This window comes from Candoia aspera, chromosome 1 (assembly GCF_035149785.1).
Source record: "Candoia aspera isolate rCanAsp1 chromosome 1, rCanAsp1.hap2, whole genome shotgun sequence".
NCBI lineage: Eukaryota > Metazoa > Chordata > Lepidosauria > Squamata > Boidae > Candoia > Candoia aspera.
The window spans coordinates 82210494-82235819 of record NC_086153.1 but is presented as its reverse complement, the minus strand read 5'-3'; the positions used below and the strand labels follow the sequence as shown (position 1 = coordinate 82235819).

At 39.0% G+C, this 25326-nt stretch overlaps 1 protein-coding gene across 2 annotated transcripts in view; it reads left to right on the top strand.

Moving 5' to 3' along the window:
* Positions 1–25326, top strand: part of ARID1B (AT-rich interaction domain 1B) — a 422870-nt gene that overhangs the window by 360670 nt on the left and 36874 nt on the right. For both annotated transcript variants that reach the window (XM_063308100.1, XM_063308110.1), the window contains one exon: positions 11759–11904. In XM_063308100.1, the coding sequence (XP_063164170.1) occupies positions 11759–11904 (146 nt within the window). The remainder of the gene's footprint in view (positions 1–11758; positions 11905–25326) is intronic.

Here is a 25326-nt window from a genome sequence, read left to right as displayed (position 1 = left end):
AGAAGGCAGGTGCCATAACCAATTAAATGATAGCTTTGTAAAAAAAAAAAAAAAACAGGTATAAAGCAAGTATAAAGACATTCTTTGCCCACAGATACAGTAAGAAAGGAACTTATTCCAACGATACTGGTTCTTGTTCTCTGTGTAACTATTGTACTGTATCAAAAGTGAACTAATTTCACAAAAGTGGTTGGAAACTGAAAACAAGGCACTAATGGAGCTAAAGAAGCAGCATGGGTGATTAAAGAAAGATTGTACAAGGAATGGGCAACGCATGTCTTTGCTTTCTATCTCAACATCTTACTCTGGCCTGCAACTCCCTGAGGCCCTCATAAAGTGAGAATTGTGGGTTTAGATAAAATTGGGGCCACCTTTTCGGCAGATACATAGATAGATAGATAGATAGATAGATAGATAGATAGATAGATAGATATAATATATATCACAGTTAAGTTTTGGTTTAGATTGCCTTCTTCGAATCACAGTATAATTTCACAAATTAGCAAATCTGCCAACCTAAGGCATTTTGCTTATAGTTTGCTTCCAGAAATGTATATATCTGATTCTGATGGTGTTTTCACAGAAAATGCTAAGATGCTTCTTATTTTGACATGTCAGCTTTAGCTCTGTTTTGTGTAATGTCTGGGGGAACTTTTCACTACACATACACATACACACACACTAAATGTATTAAGAAAAGGACATATATTATTTATGTAATGTGTAATAATAGCCATGTGACAGCAGGTTAGAATATTAGTTTGGCTTTAGGAAACCCAATGGGGGGGAAACATCTCCATTTATCCATAAAGCTATTATTCTTAATTCATAGGGCCAATTGACAAGTCAGTGTACTTTTATACCAACCAGTAACAATTTCCCAGAGTAGTGTTCAATCATTGAAACATATTTTTTAAAAATAGAAACATAAACCATAGCAAACAACATAAAACCTGCACAGAGAATATTACTGTACAGTAAATAAGACCAAAAAGAAGGGCACCAGTACAAACAGTATCACAGCAATATAGCAGTAAAATACTAATGGTTTAAAATATGAAAAAGGTTCTTAATGTGTATGGGAAAAATATTAAAAAGTCTCCATCTGGTGCAGAAAATACTGTAATGTAAGCACTAGACAAGCTTTCTGAGGAGAGCATTCTGTGGAGTCCTTGGTGCTCTCTGAGCCTTGCTGTTTTCTTGCAGATGTTTCATTGCCAGACTAGGCAACATCTTCAGTGCAAAAAAGGAGTGGGGTTTGCTCTCTGTTTATATACAGTGGCTTGCACTTCTTGTGTTGGTGGTGGTGCTGTTCTCTCCTTGGGAGTTCTTTGATTGGGCTGTATTCTAGCATTCTACAGATAGAACATGTCTAGTCAAAATTCCCTTTCCCTGGTGACCTCCTGCTTGGTCTGATTGTGTGGGGACATCTTAAGAAGATGCTCCATCAGAGAGCCTGTCCCAAACCTTTTGGGCTTTGTAAGTTAATACCATCTCATTGAATTAGGCTCAGAAATAGACTGGCAGCCAGAGCAGTTGGTAGAGTTCTCACATAATGTGACCACACCAGACAATCCTAGTTAGCAATCTAGTTGCTATATTTCTGACCTGTTGAAGTTTCTGATTTAAAAGGCAGCCCCTCGTTTAACATCCAAAACGGGAGTTTAGCTCAATGTGAATAACTTGAAAAGTTATCTTTATCTGTGTAGAGTTATAATTGTTAAGTGTAGTCTAAACTGATAAAGGCACATAAGATTCCAAGGCCACTTGGGGCTTCAGTGACCATATTGGATCCCAAACTACCCCAGATTATGTGCCTCTTCCCTAGGGGCTACGTAACTCCTTCTACAACAGGATAGATACTACTCGGCCAGATGGAAGCCATGACAAAGAGTACTTTTGTCCAGCTGATGCACCAGTACTTGGAGCAGGAGAATCTCTCACTAATAATTCATGCTCTCATTACTACCTAGTAGGACAACTGTGATGCACTCTGCATGGAACTGCCTTTAAAGACCACTCAGAAACTGCAGTTGGTGCAAAATGTAAGAGCCCATGTATTAATGACACTAGGCACCCAACGCAAATTACACCTGCATTGGCTGCCAGTACATTGGTGTTGGTTTTGACCTATATGGCTTAGTGCTGAGATACTTGTAGAACCACCTTCTCCAGTCGGAATCAACTTTTCTGGTACATGCATTCTGCAAAAAATTGCTGGTCTTCCCCCATTTCCCTGAAGTGTTTTTCTATCATGGCCCTATATTAAGGAACAGCCTCTCCTTAGAGAGGAGACTAGCTTCAATGTTGATTGCTTTGCAAAAGCTGGTTAAGACAGAGCTCCATTAGAGCACTTTTTAGCTTTTATTTCAGGAGTTGACACCATTGCTTGACTGAACCTGTACGTTGCTCCAGTTAATTTAATACATGTTCTCTGTTTCTGATTATTATTATTTTTCTATGTCACACGTGTTTTATATTTTTTTGTTGTGTTGTATGCCACTGAAACTTTTGATTACTGTTGTATAATTATTATACAGTTATGACTAAAATGTCCTTAATTGTGAGAAACAAGCTCCTGGTAGAAAGTAGGCTGACCCCCTCTTTGTTAATTTTCAGAAATCTTAAAAGATGGAATTATTTCAGAGAATCTTCCCTTGAATTTATCATACCATGATTACTTCCCGTTTTTATTGACCATAGTATCATATTTGGGTGGTTTGTTTTACTGTTCATATGAATGTTGTACCATGGATGTTTGGTTTGTTATTTTGTGTAACCCACCAAGAGTTTTTGGATTGGGGGATAAAAAGGTGAAAAATAAAATAGAGCCAAGCAGAACAGGGTACAGTAGCATAGTGTAACATCGAGTAACCTAAAAGTGCCAGTGTGGGGTGGTGAAGAGCTTCTCTTGTCCAACATTTAGGAGACGTTCATGAAAGGCCTGACATTAGACAATTGTCTCTATGAAGGGACCCTAGTTTTAGTTAGCAAGACTTAGTTGGGCAATTATGAAGGGCTATTGGCTAGACTAAAAAGGGGGGGGGAATCCCATAGGAAGGCAAACCACTTCTGTAACACTGCCAAGAAAGCAATTGGCAGGCATCAAGCTTGACTTGCCAGATTCTGTATTTTTTTAATGGCCATAGTAGTAAAAGAGTTTGAATCTATCATTGAGACTCTTTTCTCTCTGCAGTGTATTTTATTATGTTTAATATCCTCTGAGTTGGCTGACTGTAATTTACTTGTTATCTGCTGTGGGATTTTTTAAAATGAAGTCCAAGATGTAAATAGGATTAAATTTAGAAAATACACAGTTAAAGCCTTGTTTTGATAATTGCTTCATCTTTTAAGAGATTCCCCCTCCCCAATATTGATGCATTGGTTCTATTGTGTTTTTACTACCTTGACAGCCAGCAGCCAACCTGAGTTTATTCTAAAAATTTCAGTACTTGAAATGCCAGCATGGACAAATCATGGTGTCTGCAGAGCTTGGCCCTGATACTGAGTCCAGTTACAAACAGGTTAACCAACTGACAAAATTGTTGATATAACAGTAGGACTACATACAATGTTTTCTAAACAAATTTAATCTCACACATACAAAAAGTTCCCCTTCTACTCCTGTCCTTTCATCCCTTAGGAGCTGACATGGAGGTCATATTGAGGCTTGCAGGTAGAGAAGAAAAATTCAGTCCATTGGCAGATGAACATAAATGGATGCAATCTAGTGTTAGATCCAAAACTGAAAAGAAATATAGCTGTGTCTTGATTAGGACAAAAAAAGAACTTGGAAAAATTATTTGAGTTTTAATCAGAACTATTAATAACTGGAAGCTAAAGTCAGCCTTGACTGAGAAGCATCTGTCTTTATGCTAAACTGGAACCTTTTAAACAAAACAACTCTGTAAGTGCTGTCTGATTATGAACTGTGAATGTATTCCTCCAGAATGGGCTGTAATTCTCAGTATAATTTACTAGAGAATAAGCCTCAGTGAACACAATGGGACAAGCTTGAAATAAGCATGTATTGATTCGCATTGCATAGATCATTAATATCAATAGAACATATCCCATAAGTTTCAGTCATAATGTTACCCAAATTGAAATTCCTTTTTTTAAAGTTCTGTGGGGGAAAAATGGTGAAACGTTTACAGCAAACATTCTTGACCAGTATCTGTTGTATTACAATTAATGCCACTGATTCAAAAAATTAACATTGTTATTCCCTCTTAAAATCCAGATGATTTAGAGTCAAGTCAACTATCCTATATGAATGCAGTGTCATTTTCTGAATAGCAAGTGTATTTTCAGGGTATATTACTATCGATTCTGGATAGCATATTCCCTCTTCCCTTACATGCGCATGCACACGCGCACACACACACACACACACACACACACAAACATACCCCACTGCTCACTTCTTGCCGTAGAAGCTAACAGCTAGTATATTTTAACTACTCAGCAGTAGGTCAAGAGAAGCTGCTGTGCACTAGTTTCTTATTATAATAAAAGCAAATTAGTGCACATTTTACAGAGTCCTTCATGCACAGTCACTAAGCAACCTGCTTCAGGTTAATTCTGTTTACAGTGCTATCAAGACTTAAATGTGGCAGTCATTAGTATTTCATAACGCAATAGTGTTATCTATACTTCACACCCTCTGTCAGGCAAACAAGGGATGTTTGCAGTAATGTAGCCATGATCACTTGAAAGTCTAGCAGGATCCAAAGTGCATAAACAGTTTTCTGTTGTCAGGATATGTACATTGGGGAACTCTATATATACAATAGACTATACAGAGAAATGTGGAGGACTACTGATTTCATGTTCATAAGGTTCTAAGTGTTCATTTACTCACACACTTTCTCCAATTAAAGGCATTAATAGGAGAAAAAAACAACCTTGGCTCATGCCTCAAGAGCTGATGCCAAACAACAGAATATCATTGAAAAAGGTAGTTCCAGGTTCTGACTGAGCTAGCTAACTGGCTTCTAAAATCTGGACACCCACTAGATGACAGCAGAGATATATCTTTGTGGCCATCTAGTGGCAATTCAGATTTTTGCAATCCAGATCTGGTAACCCTACACTTTGACTCAATATTAAGATAGCTTTTTCTGTATTAAATTTCATAGGAAGCTCTGGCTCAGAATTTCAGTTTTTGCATGTATGTGTACTCTACTATTTATCTAACTCATCGAGAATTGGACACAATTGAATGGATAGCATCATCATCATTTATCTAACTGGTATTTTAACTGCAGAGATTTCATTAAAAAAGATTACTTTCTGATGAGATAACAAAATGAGGTAACAAAATTAAGCATATTCTTTCCATCTCCCCACCCCTTTTTTCTGTCAGTCTCTCTCTCTCTCTCTCTCTCTCTCTCTCTCACACACACACACACACACACACACACACACACACACACAGAGTTGCAACCTGTTGTGCTCTACTACTTGGTAGCAATCTGATCCTAGGAAATTCATATTGTATCAGGGAAGAAAAGCTGTAACAAAATTATATGTATGAGAGACTGTAAGAAAACCCCAGCAGGAAAATATGTTTTCAGATCTCACCTCTGAATTACTCTCATTATAAGAACCCATTTGATGTCAGGGTATGACAGATTAGAAGCTTTTTATTGCTAGACCTTGCTCGACACAGATTTAAATAAAGTGCATCTGGTTATTGTACAGGTCACTGTGTTTAAATAACAACCTTCAAATCATACTTTGACATTTAAAAGGAAAGAGAAATATTGTCATGTGGCAGATATGGCATAGATAAAGCATAGGGCAATTTGGTCAGCGTGCTGATTTGTGTGCGTCTCCAGCAGGCATTTTTATGGTTGGTAATCAAGTAGCTAGGCTTGTTGTTTGTCAGTATTTTACAAAATACCCCTGCTTAAAATCTTTAACTCAAATTGTCATTTTAAAATGCTGCAGTCGTGGGAGTCAACTTGGTAGCCTCCAAGAAGTTTGAAGATCAGTTATATCAACATTGGTCATACTAAATGAGTAAGACTTTGAATGTTGATCACTTGCATTTTAATTTTGGCCTTCTGAGATTTCCTTAGATTTTCTGCATCACATTTCTTAAGAATGGCTAAATCTCTGTCCATCTTCTCTTGTTTTAATATGTAGATTAACAATCACTTCAGAGTTCGTACACTCATTATATACTATGTGTAAATGCATATAATTTTTTTTTTTTAAATTGCTTATGTTTGAGAAAACAGTAATTAAAAAGACCATGTAGGACAAGACCGCATGTACAAGCATAAGCATATTAAAATGCAATTTCTTCACCTCAGCAGGTAAGACTGGGAGCAACCAGCTTTTTGGGCTGCCTTTACTATTAGATGTCTCCAGAGGGATTTTCAGCACGTAGATGTTTTCCCAAGTCAAAATGAACCTTTGTTTTGCAGGAATGATATTCACTTACTAGGATATGAAAGAGGACATGAAATGGAAATAAATATTAATGATCGGATATAAAAATTTATAATATTAAAACAGCTCTTTTCCCCTCGCTTTAGTTTTACTAATTTGGGAAAATTCTGTATAGTAAGAGATTTCATAATAATAATGTGACAGTGATATCTTATTATGTCTAGTTTAGAAAATACTTTTCAGTTCACAGGGGTTGGTTTAAATAAACACTAATTAAAACAGTACAGTTCAGGTATTATTGCAGAATTCCAGTGGTGTCCCTGACACAATTATTTCAAATACCCTCAGCATTTGAAATAGAAAGAATTCCATGATTTATTCAAAGAGCTAGTACTTTTTGCATGTGTTTATGTTAAGTCTAAGCTTTGGCACTATCTAATCTAAAGTCAAAATTTTGATTTAGCTACTAAAAATACTCCCACTGGCTTAAATGTAACCAGGGTATTATTTTACACCTTTCCAAGTATTGCCTGTAGCTCATTGAATTTGTTCCACAGTTGACGTTTTCATCTGCAGATGCCACAACAGTTTTGGAAACTGGTTTTAAACACTTCAACAACTAATTTTAAGTTTGCCTCACACCTTAATGGAGTTTAGGTTGCAGGGGAAAAGCTGAAAATGCGTTACAGCAGATCAAATAGCTCTTCAGTGAAAACAGTACTGACAGAAGCATATTTCCTTCCTTCCTTCCTTCCTTCCTTCCTTCCTTCCTTCCTTCCTTCCTTCCTTCCTTCCTTCCTTCCTTCCTTCCTTCCTTCCTTCTGTAACCACAAATGATTCTATGACTTCAAGTATATATAAATATATTTAGCAGATGCTGTGCAAGGTATTTATTATTGGTTAGTGCCTAGAGGTTAATCAGAATAAACCTTATGATCTCAGCTTACTGTAGTTCTTAACCAAGTCTACTTCATAGTGCACAATGAATGTAGCACTGTTTGTCACATTCAATTATCATTCAACTTAAAGACTGAATGCCGTGGAATCAGAATGAAAAGATAAAATTTCTCTAAGCTATTAGTTCTGGAAGCTGTCTTCTAGAGCTTTATCTTCTACCAAATGTTCACATCAATTTTAAAAACATGATTTTACATATAAAGATACATTGACTATATGATAAAGATGGGCATAATTTTTTATAAGAGGTGCACAAAAATACATAAATCATATTAAACATACCTGAATAATTGGAAATCATAGAATCAAAAAATTAGTTGGAAGGGATGTATAGGTCATCTAGTCCAACCACTGCCCAGTGCAAACCACTACTGCTTAATGGTGATAAAGACACATTTTGAAACCTTCCAGTCCAGGAGGGTCCACCACTGTTATAGACAGACTGTCCCACAATTTTTAAGTCAAAAAATTATTCCTAATGTATAGCTTTTTCATATCAACCTGTTGGTCCTAGCCCTGTTCTTGGTTTCAACAGATGTCTGACACATTTTGCACATTATAACTTAGGCATTTGTAGACCACTAACTTATTTCTTCTGTGTCTTCTCTTTTGTCAGGTGGAAATGTCATAGTGCCAATTCAACTAGATATGTTAAGATTACAGGTGCAGTGGATTGAAATAGTGAATTACTCCATTCACTTATTAGTGCTCTAAAAAGTTATATTATCACTGAGTTGCTACAATCCCATGTTAGGTTCATCACCTTTCCTTTCCTTTGTGGTAATGATTCAGGCTTCTGTTTCTCCTTTGCCTCTATCTTTACAAATACCAGGAGATCATGCATCAGGGCAATAATGAAAATAGAATCTATTTGTTAGATTTATATTGTGACACCCCACCCCACCCCACCCCTGCCTCCCAGAATTCAAGGTGGTTTACATAATGCTCTCTTCTCCTGTTTTTTCTCTCAGTGGGGTAGGATGCACTGGGAGAGAATGACTAACTTGAAGTTACCCAGTGAGCTCCAATGAGCAAACTTTCCTGAAAAGCACACAGTTTCCAGGGGCATCCATCCAAAAAGTCCTCTTTCTAATTGTTACCATCTTAATTGTTATAAGTAGTGTTGCTTCCCAAACCTGGATTTCAAGACAGTCAGAGCTTTATAAGCACATCTTAGTATTTTCTCCCGATAATTTTGCACACAGGTTTGCCATAGTAACCCTACTTAAGAAATGTAAAACAGATCTGTGTTGATTTATAGATGTTCAGAGGCATTATTTCCTTGATTTGATTGTATCAGTGAATAAACCATGGTTTGTTTCAGGATAATAAGCTATAATCAAAAAATCATATTGTGTGGTTGGCATACTGATTACACTGAAGTTTTGATGATGCATTAAAACAGACATCCGTTGCTGTTTGTGGTTCCTTGGGTTGTTTTTGTACCTACCGAAGTGTCTAATGTTCAGGTTGTCTACTTTTTTTGAGGCGGGTGCTTTTCTTTTTCTTTTCTTTTCTTTTTTAGTTTGTCCTCAGATACTGTAGTGCAAGGGGTATGTTGGTGATGTGCTGATTCTCCAGAAGAGTCAAGACTAAAATTTTCGATTGGCAAGTTATTTTTACTTAAAATAGTTATGCTTGGAGGTTAGTTTCATTCAAACCAAAAAATAACTAGTGGCAAAGCATTTATTTTTGCCAGCATTTCAGTAGCATCTCTCAGGTTTTGACTTTAAGGAGACATACTATAATTTAAACTGTATTTTTCAAATCGTGTACTTAAATAAATATATATTTAACAAGGTAATTTGGTATAGTTTTGAGTTGATTGTTCAGACCTGATACAGGACTCAAAATGGAATTGCCTTAATGGCCTAAAAGTAGTTTCAAATTTTATTTAAACATTGTGTAATACTTTCACTTGTCACTTCTTTTTAACATTTTTATTCATATTCTAGAAATATCTCCATTTTATCATTTCATCCTTTTAGTTAATATTAATTATTATTAGTAATAGTAATATTAACTAATTAATTAATTAAAATACAAGTGTGTCAACTTGTGTGCGTACATGGAAAGCCCTAGAGAAACTCTAAAAAGATGTCAAATAGAATTAGTACAATTGCATTAATATATATGATCCTCTTGCATTTATTTAAATGATCCAAACTAAAGTTTCACTAGATCTTTCTTTTAGATGCTTATATTCATATTAGTCCTGTAAAGCACTGTGATCTCAGAAAAAATATTTACGAAGGGACTGTTCAAAGTAGCCCCAAGCACAAAGGAAACATTCAAATGTAGCTATTAGTAATTACCAGTCCTGGTTTTCAATAAACCATAGTTTGCTAGTTTGTTTAATTGATGGAACAATGGCTTGCTCTGATCCAGCTATGATAACAATGATCTGAATGTAAAGGAGAAACTGGCAGTAAGTGTTAATGAGATGCTCATATTTCAGAATATGAATGTATTTTCCATATACATTTTTGCATTTTTAGATTTTCTTGTTCTACACTTTCTAATTGATAAAGAATATTATTACAAGGAAGGATAGAGATTGTACCATTTAAGGTGCTGTGTAATGGCTTCAATCATTTTCAGAATTTCAGTATTTTCAGAATACTTTTAAAGGGTATTGACAATGTGTACATAAAGAATATTTATTTCAGTAATATCTTCCAAAGTTTTTGCAAATGCTCCTGCTCCATTTTTTTCTCTTTTTGGGTGGAGGGGGGAGAATTGTATGGCTGTACGTTTTAAGTATTTTTCCCTACAACATCAGAACTTGCATCAGGGGAATAACATTGTATGTCAGTTGTCTCCTTCATATCAAAAGAAATCCTTTGCTTCTTTACAGAAATAGAGGACAAAACCAACTTGGAAAAAACATTGATTATACCAAATGTTCTGTACTTGTTTCAATAAAATGATTTAAAAATTTAGTATTGACTAGTCCCTTTTCCATACTTTAAATTAAAATGATTGAACTAATAAAATAAAAATATTATTTTCCTATTTTCCTTGTTCCTTCAGTTTTCTTGATCCTTATTTTCTTTGATCCTTCAGCTGCAACAAAAATCCAAATACAAGTTCCTGAGTTGGTGAAAGCTTCTGAAGGTTAAACACAACACCCTTCAATAATACTAAGTTATCAGCTGTGAACTGCCTAACACATCTAATTCACCTGAGAGAAACTTTCCTTGATTTAGAAAACATACAGGCTAAATTCACACATTGCATTACACCAGTATTTTTTTTAATAAACCACAGTTGGCTAAGTCATAAGTCATACTTATTAACCCCAATGGTTTGTTTTAAAAATCACTCTAAACTACAAGCAGCAAACTACACTGTGGCTTTGTTCGTTCTGTACATTCAATCCCAGTGAAAGAATGACATTTGTCTTAAGCATTTATATTTTTAAATGATCAATTTAAGCTTTCTTATATACAAAATTAACTAAAATCACTTGGAAAAGGTTGAGGACTCATATAAACTGGATAATTATATGGTATGAAGAATCAGAAGACTGGTATTTCTGTAATTGATCCTGTGTCTAGCGAATATTTCTGTCCAGCACTTGGATACCAACTATAGTTTCCTTCATACTTGAGACTTCTTCCATGAACACATACAGAGCATAAACCTGTATTTACTCCCCCATACAAGTTAGCTCTGTTAAGATGTACTACACCAGGCAAAAACAAAGAAAGATATTTCTTCAATTTTGCTCAAAAGTTCTTTTAATCCTTTATAAACTAGCCTACCACAGAGCTATCAGGAATCCATTAGTATAGCTATATCTAGTGATTACAATAATCTCAATTATCATGAATGCTTTAAAACAAACATGATGAATGCCCATTTCTTAATTGCATATCTAAGTCGTATAGTTTCAATCTTTTTATGTATTTTTGTTTTGCTTTGGGAGAGTTGCTTTATTTTTTATTTGTATTTGTTTTACTCTGTTTAGCTCCTTTTGTTAGTATAATAAGCTAAGTAGAATCAAAAACACTTAGTTAATTTACCCTGGGTTCTTCTTTTACTTCAATGGTAAGCACTCTATTCTCTCTTAGGTGCTTTCATCACTATCTCCGTGTTGGCCATGTCCAATCTCAACTTCTTTATGTACTGTTAGGCTTTATCCATTTTAAATTAACCTATATTACATCTATTTTGTTTAGGGATCTGCATGATACATGACTTTAGAATGGGCCTGAAAATGAATTAATTACTAATCCAATAGTAAGCTCCCTATGCAGGCAAAAACTAACTGGCTGCATCTTCTGTAGGTGTCTGTGAATACTTAAATGTGAATTCTGTGACTAACCAAGGTGTCCGGTACAATAAGGAACATAATAAAAGCTTGCACGTGTGTGTGTCCTTTCTCTTTCTTCAGGCAAGGCAGCTTTCCTGTCATCAATCAGAGTGGCATTTTGGGATCCAGCTCTCCCTACACCCAACCAATGAACAGCAATTCAAACCTGATGAACCCTCAAGCACCTCCTTACAACATGGCACCTAACATGGTGAACAGTTCCACAGGTAATGGTAAAATTTCAAGGAGCAGCGGGCTGCTTTTTCAAAGGTAGAAGCCCTTAAAATGTTTCTCTCTGACATCGGTACAATTGAATTTTCATGCCTCAAAATCCTGCTGTAAGAATTTGAGAATTCCCAATCATTTTGTCAACTCCTAGAAGATATATTTCTGCCACATCTCTGCTTTCTCTTCTGTTGTTTCTAGAAAACAGGAAGATGGTTCATTTGAAAGTTGGCAGGTCTAAAAGGAGACTTTTGCTAAAAGTGTAGCAGGGACCTTGAGACTAGTGTTCCTATGGTTAAACAATATTTTTGATCAAAATAATTGAAAGTCTCTCATAATAAATACCTAGGTATCAAGATCCTGGAATTCTCTTACCTGTATCAAGTGTAACCAGGTAGTTTGTTTGCCTGCTAAATAGAAAGAAAATGGATATGTCCAATAACATTAACTGAAATATTATTTTGCATTTATTTTTGTTTGCAGGGATACCATTACAAGGCATCTTGTTCCCTGTGAGATTGTGCAGTTACTCATGTTCATTTGCTGTAATATTCAGGCTTACACTGTCTATTTCATTTCATCTTCTTTCCTCACACAGTCATTGTCATAATGCAGCTACTTGGTAGCCATATTGTCTTGAGTTATAGGTAAAAAAGGACTATTTAGTCACGTATTGTCTATGTATTTCTTATTGCCTGTATACCTGTCTGTTTCTGTTGAACAGAAGGGCACCTGGTGAAGACATGCCCTAATTACTGGAGAGTTTGGATGGTGGGATGTTGCTTTGTTTGGAGACCAACTTCAAATTGTTGGGGAGGGACAAGTAACTTTGTGTCTATCAATCCATTTACATGCTATGATTTTACTGCAAAAAATATGTATATTCAGCCTTCTGATACCGCTCATTCTATTTTAGAATATAGAAGAAGACAGCAAACTTCTAGAGAGGCTGGCAGAAATTCTTGTCCATCCATCTTCCCCCACCCCATTACCCGAAGCTCTTGAAAGTGATAAAGGAACCACAGTGGACAAAAAAACGGACCTGTTATTTTCAGCAGGATTTGTTGCTTTACTTTGGTTAAGAGAATACCATTTTTCATTTTACTGCCTACTCAGGAGAGAAGCCCATTGCAAGGGTGTAATGATTGCCTATTCTAAACACCATCAGACTCATAAGCAGGATCACAAAGATATCTGATTTATCAAAGAATAGTATGCAGGTTCACAAAGAAAGCTGAGAATGGGAAAAGCGCGCCAAATGCAAACTAAAAAACCCTCGGTACAAACAAGATCCCTCCCCCCAGTAGAATCTTCCCAGGCTCACAATCCCAGGTGCTCCTAACGGCTTCTGATGGTCCACGGGAAAAGTCCTTGAGCAGAGCACATAACCCAAACACATTCCACTGAAATGAACATAGATACAGAGCTTGGCACAAGGTTTCACAGCAGCTCCCTCCCAACAGAAACGCGTGTCAGGACCATGGCATGTGAAACGTTACGATGTACAGTGCACATTGAAACAGTGAACATGACATACTGCCCCCCCAAAAGAAAGAAAACACTAAGCGGCAGGCTTCAAAGGGTAAGCTAAGTGGAAACGGTTAACTAAATCAGGAGCATTAACGTGGCGAGCAGGCACCCATTCAGGATGAGGAAAGTGTTTCCAGCGGATCAGGTACTGGAGGGTGCCTCAAAGCTTGCGAGAATCAACGACCTCCTTGACTTCAAAGTGCTGTTGCCTGTCAATCATGATTGGAGCAGGAGGAGGAGGTTGGGGATGCCAACGGGATGAGTGGTGGACAGGCTTGAGCAGGCTGCAATGGGAAACAGGGTGCAAGCGTTTCAAATTGTGAGGCAGGTCCAACTTAACAGTAACTGGATTGATAAGACCAACAATAGGGAAAGGACCAATGAACTTGGGAGCAAGCTTCTTCGAGGGCTGTGGGGACTTGATGAACTTGGTAGAAAGATAAACCTGATCCCCAATTTTGAAATCGTGTTGCAAAGAACGTTTATCGGCTTGAAACTTGTAAGCAGCCTGAGCATCAGCCAAAGCCTGTTGAATCACCGGCCAGGAATCAGCCAGCTTAACAGCCCAGTCAGAGGCAGAACAGGACTGGGGAGGGGTTTGTGGCAGCTCAGGGATGGGAACAAAGTCGTGACCAGAAACCACATGAAAAGGGGTTTGCCCGGTGCTCTGATGGGCAGCATTGTTGTAAGCCACCTCAGCAAAGGGCATCAAGTCCACCCAATTGTCCCGATGGTAATTTATGTATGCTCTAAGGAATTGTTCAAGGGCAGAGTTCAAAACCTCCGTAAATCCGTCAGTCTCAGGATGCGACGATGTGGACAACACCTGTTTGGTGTCAATCAATTTTAAAAATGATTTCCAAAACTGGGAAGTGAACTGTGTCCCGCAGTCGGTGGCCAAATGGGAGGTCTCTCTCCCAAACCCTTGGTATATAGCAAGTCAGTAAGGGGCAAAGCAATCTCAGCAAATCCCTGGATAAACTGCCGATAATAATTACTGAACCCTAGGAAACTTTGTAATTGCCTCTGGGTACGGGGACGTTCCCAACTTAAAATCGCCTGAATTTTTTCAAGGTCTATCTCAATGCCTTTGTCAGATACCCTATAGCCTAGATAATCACGTTGGGGTTTGTGAAATTCACATTTGGAAGGCTTGGCATAAAGCTTGGCATCTGTGAGCTTACTTAACACCTGTTTGAGGAGGCGTTCGTGTTCCTCCTCGGATTCAGTGTAAATGAGCACATCGTCCAAATAAACCAGGACCCCTTTAAACAAATGATCATGTAATACTTCATTAATCAATTGCATGAAGACTCCGGGCACCCCTGCTAACCCAAAAGGGAGGACTTTGTACTGAAATGAACCCAATGGGCAATTAAAAGCAGTTTTCCATTCGTCTCCAGCTCGTATGCGGATGCGAAAATAGGCTTCACGAAGGTCAAGCTTGAAGAAAATCTTGCCCTTTGACAAATGGGCTAACGTGTCTTTCATTAGTGGTAGAGGATATTTGTTGCAGATCGAGACAGAATTTAACCCCCAATAGTCCGTACAGAGTCTAAGCGTGCCATCTTTTTTTTCCCAGAATAGCACAGGGGCCCCAACTGGGGAATTTGCAGGTTCAATAAACCCTCTTGACAGATTTTTGTCGATAAAGTTCCGTAATGCCCCAAACTCCTTCTGAGTTATTGGATAAATTTATGGCTTGGGCAATTGAGCGTTAGGAACCAACTCTATGGCACAATCAGTTTTCCGATGGGGGGGTAGCTGATCTGCTTCCATTTCTCCAAAAACGTCTGCAAAATCTTGGTATCGATCGGGCAAGCCCTCTAAACATGCCAAGCTAGGGCGCGGTGTGGCAATTTCAGCCCTTCCAACCCCCGCGCTTGAAGCCCTCTCCACGGTAGGGGCTTGGTAAAACCCATCCTTAAAAGTCAGAGTTCTGTGTTCCCAATTTATATGAGGGCTTCGATAAGTCAACCAGGGAATTCCCAGAATTACTAAGGGGTTGCCAACGGGTGCTACTATAAATTTTAAAGTCTCACAGTGGCTGCCCATTTGCATTGCGACAGTTCCAGTGAAATGGGTTGCTGCCCCCCCCCACCGTTGAACCATCCAACTGTGTGAAGATCAAAGGCTGCTGGAGGGGAAAGCTAGGCAGGTCCAAAGCAGCAACCAGATCAGGGTGGATCAGACACCTGGAACACCCAGAGTCAACTAAAGCCCAGACCTCTGTAGTCTTTGTGCAGGAGCCCAATTTCACTTTCACGGCTAGAGTGGGACAGTCAGCACTCACCATAGCATCTTCACGCCCATCCTCCTTCACCTGCCTGCAGGCGCTTTTCATGGCAGGTGGCTGGCGTTTCCCGCCGGCTCATTAGAGTCGTCTTCAGCCTCTCCCGAGAAGTAGGGTACTTCTTCAGCGTCGGCCGCCCCCTTGGCTGCCGTCATCCACCGCGATGAGGGTGGCCATTTGGCCGGCAGTTTGCCCGCTTGTTCTCCAGCCTTGGCTTTTGGGCAATCAACTGCTCGGTGCCCTTCCTTTCCACATCGGAGACACTGACCCTTCGCATAGCACCGATCTCTCTCCTCTTCCCAGGCTCTATAGCCTGGCCGGGTAGCAGTTGCAGCACTTCGGGGTCCCCTCAGGGTGGCTGGTTGCTTTTCAGGTCATTTGGCTTGCATGTAGGTATGCTGGGCATGCTCAGCCTTGCCGGCCAGACGGATCCATTCGTACAATGTCTCTGGGTCATCTCTACACAACGCCCACTGCAGGATGTCCCTGTTGAGTCCCTCTTTAAATCATTCTGTTAAGGTTGACTGAGACCAGTCAGGGATTTTCCCAGCTAAAGCCTTAAACTCCAGGGCATAATCAGCTACAGACAGTTGGCCCTGGGTAAGATCCTTAAGTGCCTTTTTAGCCCTTGCCTTGGCTAGAGGATCCTCAAAATGCAGCTTTAACGCCCACATGAATTCCTCGAAATCCTCAAGCTCAGGGGAGCTAGCCTCACTTAATTGAACATACCAGTCAGCCGCTCGTCCCTTCAGCTTGGTGGCAATGGCAGTTATTTTAGCCTCTTCGGAAGGGAAGCATGGTCCAAACTTTCATATAACTTTTTGCATTAGTGAGAAAGAAAGACAACTTAGTTGGATCCCCATCAAACTTGACAGAAAAGTCTTTCACCCCCACTCCTGTTGGAGCTGAATTAGCGGCTGCTTGAGTGGTTGGGCCCCAGGTTACAGTACTTCTCCTGTCTCGGGGTGAGGACACTGATGGACTAGCTCTGCAGGGTGGAGAGTCATCCCGACTTCGTCTCCGGCCCCGCTCCGCCGGTGGTTCGGGTGAGGGGATGGAGGATGATTGCGTGGAGCTGGACTCTCCTTCACGCCTCGGCTGCCCCCCCACATGACAGAGACAGGGCTTTTAGCATGTATTCCATCAGTTCTAATTTGGCCTCTACCACTCTTAGCCTTTCAGGGGTTTGAGATTCCTGCCCCCCTCGTGCATTAGGCTGTCTCCCTTCTAATACCGTGACATTAGGGGTCAGTGGGACCTGATACTTCCAGGACGCCCGGGACGTCCCTGGCTGGGGTTCTCCCATTTCATCCCAGGTGATCAACTCTGAGGGCGATTCGCTGGGTGCTGGTTGCTCTCGTGCTCTCCCATCTTCGGATTCCTCTCCCTCAGGGCTGGAATTCGAATCCGGCCGTAAACCTGAAGGTTCTGGGGTAGGCTCAGTTCTCTGCTCCTGACCGTTGACTCGGGCATCAAGCCAGTCGGCTCCTCAAGTCTCCCAGTCGTGGATTTGGATTTGGCCATCGTTAACTGTTTTCTCTCACAAGAAACTAATCTTGGTAGGAGCTAACGGTACAACTTTGGTGATTCTCAGCTTTATGTAATGATTGCCTATTCTAAACACCATCAGACTCATAAGCAGGATCACAAAGATATCTGATTTATCAAAGAATAGTATGCAGGTTCACCAGGAAAGCTGAGAATGGGAAAAGCGCGCCAAATGCAAACTAAAAAACCCTCGGTACAAACGAGATCCCTCCCCCCCGTAGAATCTTCCCAGGCTCACAATCCCAGGTGCTCCTAACAGCCTCTGCTGGTCCACGGGAAAAGTCCTTGAGCAGAGCACATAAGCCAAACACATTCCATTGAAACAAACATAGATACAGAGCTTGGCACAAGGTTTCACAGCAGCTCCCTCCCAACAGAAACGCGCGTCAGCACCATGGCATGTGAAATGTTACGATGTACAGTGCACATTGAAACAGTGAACATGACAAAGGGTGAAAGAAATACTGTTATTTTTTAAATGCTGGTTTCTTTGCCACTTTGCATGACAGATTGGTAAATAGTGATGGGTTTGGACCTTTGTGCTCATTAGAGCACAGGACAAGGTGAGCAGTTAAGCCATTCCTACAAACTTTCACAGGTAACTCCACCTCTGATTGTATGGAAGGGGGAGAATCTCTTGCCTTTTCCTAGGTTCCTAAAAGGTAGAGGATCAAGTGAATACAAGTATCCCCATATTAAAAATATAATGGGTCCGATTGGTTTTGTCTTGCTCTTTATAGTGATTCCTTTTAATTCCACATTTTACAGGCTGTTAGATATTCTTCCTCCTCCATCTTTCCCTTGTACTTCAGATGATTTACCTGTTGCTTAAACCAAGTATGTGCAGATTAACACTGACCACATCCAAGCAAAAATCAGAACTGTGTGGAGCAGTTTCCAACACGCAGGCAGACATAAACATTTGTACGTCCCCCTCCTTCTTTACTCTTCCTATAACCTTTTAAAGTTTTTGTTTGCATACTTTTGGTCATCTACTGTGTTTTTCTGGGAGCTGAAAATACACATTATTGGCCTACAGCCTCATTATGGCTGCTTTTTTTTACCCTCTAGACAACTATTTAACAGAGGTATTCCCACTGGTCTTATTTATAATGGTTTTATGCTGTATTTTTAGCAAGGATTAGGAAAGGAATGAAAACTGTTAATCAGACATGGAGGGTTTTTTTTTAATGTAAAATAAAATTGCTTCTTTTAGCATTAGGCACAAGCAACATACTTTTATTTTCAGTTGAAAAGGGAAAAGTCTGTTGAGCAAACCATTAGATAATCATTTGCTTTTCTCCTCACCAAAGCTGTCCGAGGTATTACTGTGTTTGGGTTATGTAGTTACCTATTTTGTCTGGCTGCCTGAAATAAAATTACTTTTGAGCATTGAAACTACACTATAAATTCTGGCTTTCTGCTTAGCAGCAGTAATTTTTTGCCCAAACTCCTCTGGCCCCTAGATCTGCAAACATCACCAACAAGCAAACAGATGGCAAAATGCCCTACCTAAGAAGATTTATGTATTGCAAAAGAATAACCAGTTTTAAGAAAGATACACAGAGGCGATTTTTTGTTCAGATAATTCAGCCATCTATTATTTCATACAGTGTAAATCTATTCAGTACAAAACCACTTACCATATAAGTCTTCTGTATGCAGTAGTCATTGTATTATTATTGTATTATGCATCCTGAAAAATTGGGTTTTTAAAGTAATTTAACCATAGAAGAGAATGTATGTAGCTCAGGACTGGAGTCCGTGGTGCTCTCTGAGCTTGGCTGTTTCATTACCCGACTAGGTAGCATCATCAGTGCTGGGGGGGGGGGCAGTTTTGCTCCCTGTTTATATACAGTAGCCTGCCCTGCCAGTGTCGGGGTGTGTGTGGTTTTCTCCTTCGTAGTTCCTTGATTAGGGTATTGTTTTCTGTTTGCTTGATTGTTTGTCTGGTGTTAATCCCTGCTTATCTTGGTGTAGGCTGCTGGAGAGGATGTGTTCTGGTCTTTTTGCTTCCTTTTTAGCTTTTTATTGTCTATTTTGAATAGTGTGTAAATGTGGTTTATCTCTATGTGTCTATTGATGGCCAATTTGTCTGAATGCCAAGCTTCCAGGAATTCCCTAGCGTTTTTGGATTTGGCTTGGTCTAGGATGCTGACAGTTTCCCAGTTGAAACTATGGTTGAGTCTGTCCATGTGTTATGAGATTAAGGAGTTTTCATTATGTCTTCTGACTGCTAGTTGTGTTCATGGATGTGCTCTGCTAGCCTTCTGCCTGTCTGTCCTACATAGTGGCTGTTCCAGTCCTTATATTATATGTTTTAGATGACTCCTGTTTTTTCTTCTTGGGCTACTGGGTATTTTGGTTTACTTCAGGTATTTTGGAGGGCTTTAGTTGGTTTGTGTGCCACGGTGATACCGTGTGGTTGTAATAATCTGTTGGTTGTTCCTGAAATGATTTTGATGTATGGTAGTCTTATCTTTTTCATAGCTTGTGTTGGTTGTGCTGTAGTGGGTTGAGTGGTCAGGCTATTTGATAAAGTTGTGTGGGTATCCATTTTGTTGGGAGATAAAATGCAGTTTTGCATTTTGCTGTTGGTGGGCAGGGCTCTCTTCTGGGTTGCAGATGGTGGGCAGGGCACTGTTCTGCAAATGCAAAGGGTCTGGATTTTCCGGTTTTCCCTGCATTTGGGGGTGAGAGAGTGAGTAACCTATGTTAAATCTACTTTAGGGTTTGCACTAAAGGAGTTTTGTATATTAACGCTTTCAAAATGATGAAGCAAATCAATTATGGTTGGAAAGGGCTCTGAGGGCCTCAGAAAGTTTTGGGTTCCATGCAGCCTCCAGCTGCAGATCACTACTATAAAACCATGTTTTGAGTATGTTATACAAGAACTGGAATGACCAGGGAATATTTATCTGATTTATTTAATCAAAAGGGAAAGTAAAGTCTGCCAATTTTTTTCCCTGCACAAAGAAGGAAGAGAAAGGAGAAGTGTACAACCTGAAAATTTCACTCAGACTCATCAAGGTTCATCCACATAAAGGAATATCAATGCTCTGAACTAGTCATCTGTGAAACATGTGCCAAGGGAAGTCACTCTCCAGTGGCGCAAGCAAAAAAGTACATTGTAGTTTAACTTATCCAGAACTGTGGAGGTCACTTGCAACTTTAGTAAAATTTTCCTAAAATTCAGTTTAAGTTGATCTGTTATTTCTTTTTCCTTGACCATGATGGAAATTGATCAAGATACTCTGTTGATTGAGTATTAGCAATTGAAAAATATTACTTTGCACAGAAGTGTACATAAATGTTATTTAAATTGTGTTTTAGAAGCTACAACAGATAATTTGTAGAAAATAGTTGTGTGAGTGGGCTTTTTTCCCACTTAGATCAGTGTTTTTTAAAGTGTGGTCCTAGGACCCACAGTGGTTCCCAAAGGCTCTCTCAGGGGTCCACAAAATCAAAATTATTTGCCAGCCTATGTTGAAAAATAATACAGTATTAAAATCCCATCAAACAGTCTTGAGAAGTGGTCACAGCAATGAATGCATCGATTTTAATTTTTAATACGGTAAATAATCAATAAATAGAACCCATACAAACAAAAGCTCTTTTGGGGTCCTCCATAATTTTTAAAAGTAGGAAGAGGTGCTAAGAGAAAAAAAGTTTAAGAAACACTGACTTAGATGAATCTTCCCCAGCTTTGGTACACTCTAGATCTGTGTGCCGCAAATCTGATTCTGAATTCAAGCTCCAGAATTCCCAGCAATGGCCATGATCGCTTGGACATTCTGAAAGTTGAAGTCCACATATTTGGAGGGCATCAGGTTGGAGCAGGCTGGCTTATATCATGGTATCTTTTGGCAAGAGATGTGAGAACAGTTCTGTGATAACCGGTATATGATACCTTGAATTGATTTAGTTGATATAAGCAAAGTTTTAGATTCTGATTTACTCTAATTGAGTAATTTAACAAGTTTAACTTGTGTGAACAAAACAGGATTATTGTATTGCTGTTGCTCCACAGCAGCAGCAGAAAATGATCGTAGCTCAAGAACTTGCACTGGCCAGAAATCCTTAGCCAGACATACCAGGTATGCTTCATTATTTCTCTCTGATTCTGAGCACATGCAAGAATTTTCAGAAACATATATATATTGCCTCAAAAAAGGGCATTGTAGTTCTGTGAGTGATAGTTTAACAGAACTATCCAAAGACATTAATTCAGATAACTGGCACTCTTAACTATCTTTCTGTTCCATTAAGGCAACATGGAAGGTTTAAAAAAAAAATGCCCCTTAGATGATTTTGGAAGATAGGAAGCATCTCAAGTAACCTCTTGAGCAGAGATGAATTGTTATAGGCTTTAGTAATTAAATAATTATTGAAATAGGAACAAAATGGGCTAAGTATATAAGTATCTTTTCAGTTGTAATGCCAAGGGAAAAACATCATAAGCACTAGAAATATTTATTTGAAAAAGAGGAAGCATATATTAAGATTTTATTTTATGACCATATCTTTTTTTCTTTTACTTTTCCCATCTTTTGGTCTTGTGGTTCACTATTGGAGATAAATTTTCATTGTGCTTGTTTTAGTAAAAATGGTATTGTGTAATAATATTGCTGAGTCTGTATAAATTTGCCATTAATGTAATTATATTTTTAAGTTAATTTTTGTCTTGGCCACAAACAGTATTTCTTCTATTCTGCTTAAATACATTGGTACAAAATATTATATTTGGCTTTACAGTTTTACTGCTGCTCACTTCAGCAGTTCTGTTCCAAGCAAAGCTCATCTGTCACTTCTGTAGTCATTTGCCTTGATCCAGGAATCTGTCTATCCACAAAACGCGTGCAGGCATTTCAGAGAATATAGGAACTCTAGCTATGAGACTACAGGCAGTTTGTGAATCCCCAATGCAGCGAAAACTATGGGGTGGTAATGTAATGTGATACAAGCTACAGACCATGGATTTAGATCTCAGAACCAATCTTTTCCTACAACCATCCTTTTCACTTTGCAAAATGCCCGCGTAAAGGATTTGTGGTCTGATACTACAGTGCAGTCACAACATCCTGAGCTGCACTATGAGCCATTGTGGTACAAAGAGAGACATCAAATGCAATGGATAACCCTGAGTACTATGTTGGGAGTATTGATTCTAGGAGTGCCATTAGCCCAGGCTCTAGCTCCTTCAGAGGGAGTGCAGCGCCATCCAGAATAGCCCATTCCCCCATTTTCAAGATCAAGAAAGGACAAGCTGGCAAGGTCACATACAATCCAATATCATGCTACTGTATCTCCTGTTGCTCATATCAGTCTTTGATTATGTCCTCCTCCTTTTCCTCTGCTATCACACATTACTTCAGCCATTTTCAAACATTGTATAAATAAGAAGAATCAACACAAATAAATGAACAGTTGCAATGCATAAACAATGTGCACAGAGGCACATAAATAGCACGTGCATGCTTTTTAATTTGTTCTGCACTCTGTTTTACACCACTAGTGTGCAGACTTTTTTTTTCACACGCTGTATCTATTTACACAGTATATCCAAGAAAATTGACATTAACACTTTTCCAGTTCCAAGGATGAAAACTGGAATGGGAAGACTATTACTTCTTTTCCCCCAAAAGTTTAATACAACAAAAAGGCAGATACCCTTGGAATCCATCTTTTTTTAAATGGATAAGGAATATTTTTTCATATTAATTTCAGAGCTAAAATATGGAACATAAGATGCAACTGATATTCTGAGGACTACCAGTTTTGTAAAAATTCTCAGGATTTGCCCCTAGCATCTTCAGTTGACAAGTTTACAAATAGTAAAACTATATTTAAACCCAGCCATTTTGGGCAGGTAACACATGCAGACATTTTTGTTAGGTTTAATCTCAAACAATAGGGATTAATAGGCTCTTTATAGGCTGGGCTGGAGAAAGAAGTGCTTCCTCAGTCTCAACAGTCAGTATGGGCTGGATGTACTTGTGTCCTGACTCAGTATAAGATAGTTACATATGGAGAAAGAAGGATATACAAGTGTGGCATAGTAGTTAAAGTGTTATTCTTTAACCAGGGGGACTCAAGTTCAAGTCCATCTTTAGCCATGAAAACTCACTGGTGATTATGAGCTCTTCTTTCTCAGCCCAACCCACATTATGAAGTTGTAGCTGTGAAGATAAAATGAAGGGAAGTCCCCATGTAAGCCACCATGAATTCCAGAAGGAAAAGTGGGATATAAATCTAATGCACACAATTCAATTTTTTATGAATTAGGAATTTTTATTGCTTCTAGCAAAGTTGTTTGAGTTGCCACTAGCATTGAGAACATTTTCTGATACAGCTATATCTTTATCAGGGTAGGGAAGAAACAGACAGCTTAAATTATGTTGTATTTGCCTTTAAGTGTGCTAAGTTTGGTGTGATGTAGGTCATTCAGGACCTTGACCCATATTTTCTTTTGTAAACTATCCCAGCTTAGAATAAAGCCCAAGGCTATTTCTTGGAGCCTATTCACTCTCTACAGCAATACTTTTTCAGTAATAGATGTCACAGTTATCTTCAGTTTTTATGTTTTACATCTTTTGGCACTTTGTGGGCTGGATTGTTAATGTATATGCACTGGAGTTTGCCAGAACTGTGACAATTGCATTCTTTCACTGTTTGAAACAGGGTCAAAATGATGCCCTCAGTTTGTCATTGGACTAGAAAGCAAAGGGACTCAGGAGACCTTACAAAGAACATTTCAGCAAAAGATGGAGAAAGGCTCATGGATGCCACAAGAAAGCTAGAATTTATTATCTGTTTAGAAACCACACTAATCGTTCTTTCTCAAGATGACAGTGGCTTTGCTGTAGTTGTAGCTGTGGACAATGGATCACAGTACAGATGGCAATTTTCATGTATCCAGATGTGCATCATAATTCACAGTGGCAGATGTCTTATAAGCCCTCTTGCTGACTGAGGCAAGAAATAAACCTATTTCAGAGGATATAGATTGCTTGTGATTCTTCTCCCATAACCTTCCTTCTTCCCCAAGATTTAGATTACTCTTTTCCATCCAGATTGTTCTGCTCCTCTGCAGTCATTCCAATGGCCACCTAAGTAATTTAGAAGTAGCAGAAATTATCACTCTTGTGTCACTCACCATCCAAGCCTCTTTTGGAAGGCTTGCAGCATCTTTATGCACATCTAATACCTGGTGAATTGGCAAACTACTCAGACTGCCAGGGCAGTCTGATTGGGGGTGGGGGGTGGGTGGGATGCCAGCCATACTCAGGGTGGTCTTCTGATCTGGAGTCAGCACATTCAATTTTGGGAGGGCATTTTGCCATCCATTTCATTTAAAAATGCACTGGGACATTGACCTGATCCATCTCTGCTATCCCATTATTTGGGAAGAACAGTTTGTTCTATTTGTAAAGCTGTAGGAAAGCTGTACTATAATTTCTGAATTTTGCTCCCTTTTAGTTTGCTCTTATTTGGCCCACTGGTGCTGGCAGTTCAGAGATCCATATTCAATATATTGTTAGCTGTATACTCCTGTGGCCCATGCTGGATAGGTTTTTTGGCAGAGCCATTCTCCCAACCTGCAGTGAAGTGATGCTAAAAATATTAGCAAATTAGCACCGTGAAGCTTGCCAGCTTATCCGCCAGAGTCTTGCTCCTTCTCTCACTGCTGTAATTAAAACTAATTATTTTCTAAAACATAGTAATACATGAATATGTGCAATAATCATTTTGTAGTGGGCAATCTGTGAAGTGTTTTTAAAGCTCCCCCTTCCCCTTTGGCTTGTTCTCCCACATGTTGGCTGCTGCTTGGAACGCTGCATTACCCTGTTGCAGAAAAGCAAAGCAGCCGAGCAACCATAGGCTGGAGCTTACAAGTCTGAAATCGTCATCATATTTCACTAGTTCTTCCTTCTTTTGCCACTCAGGATTTTTATATGAATTTTAAATAGTCACCAAAACGACCTGTTTGAGACTCTTCCTACTGTAGGTCCAAGAAGGAATGAAAAAAATTAAATAGCATTTGCTGTGAGGC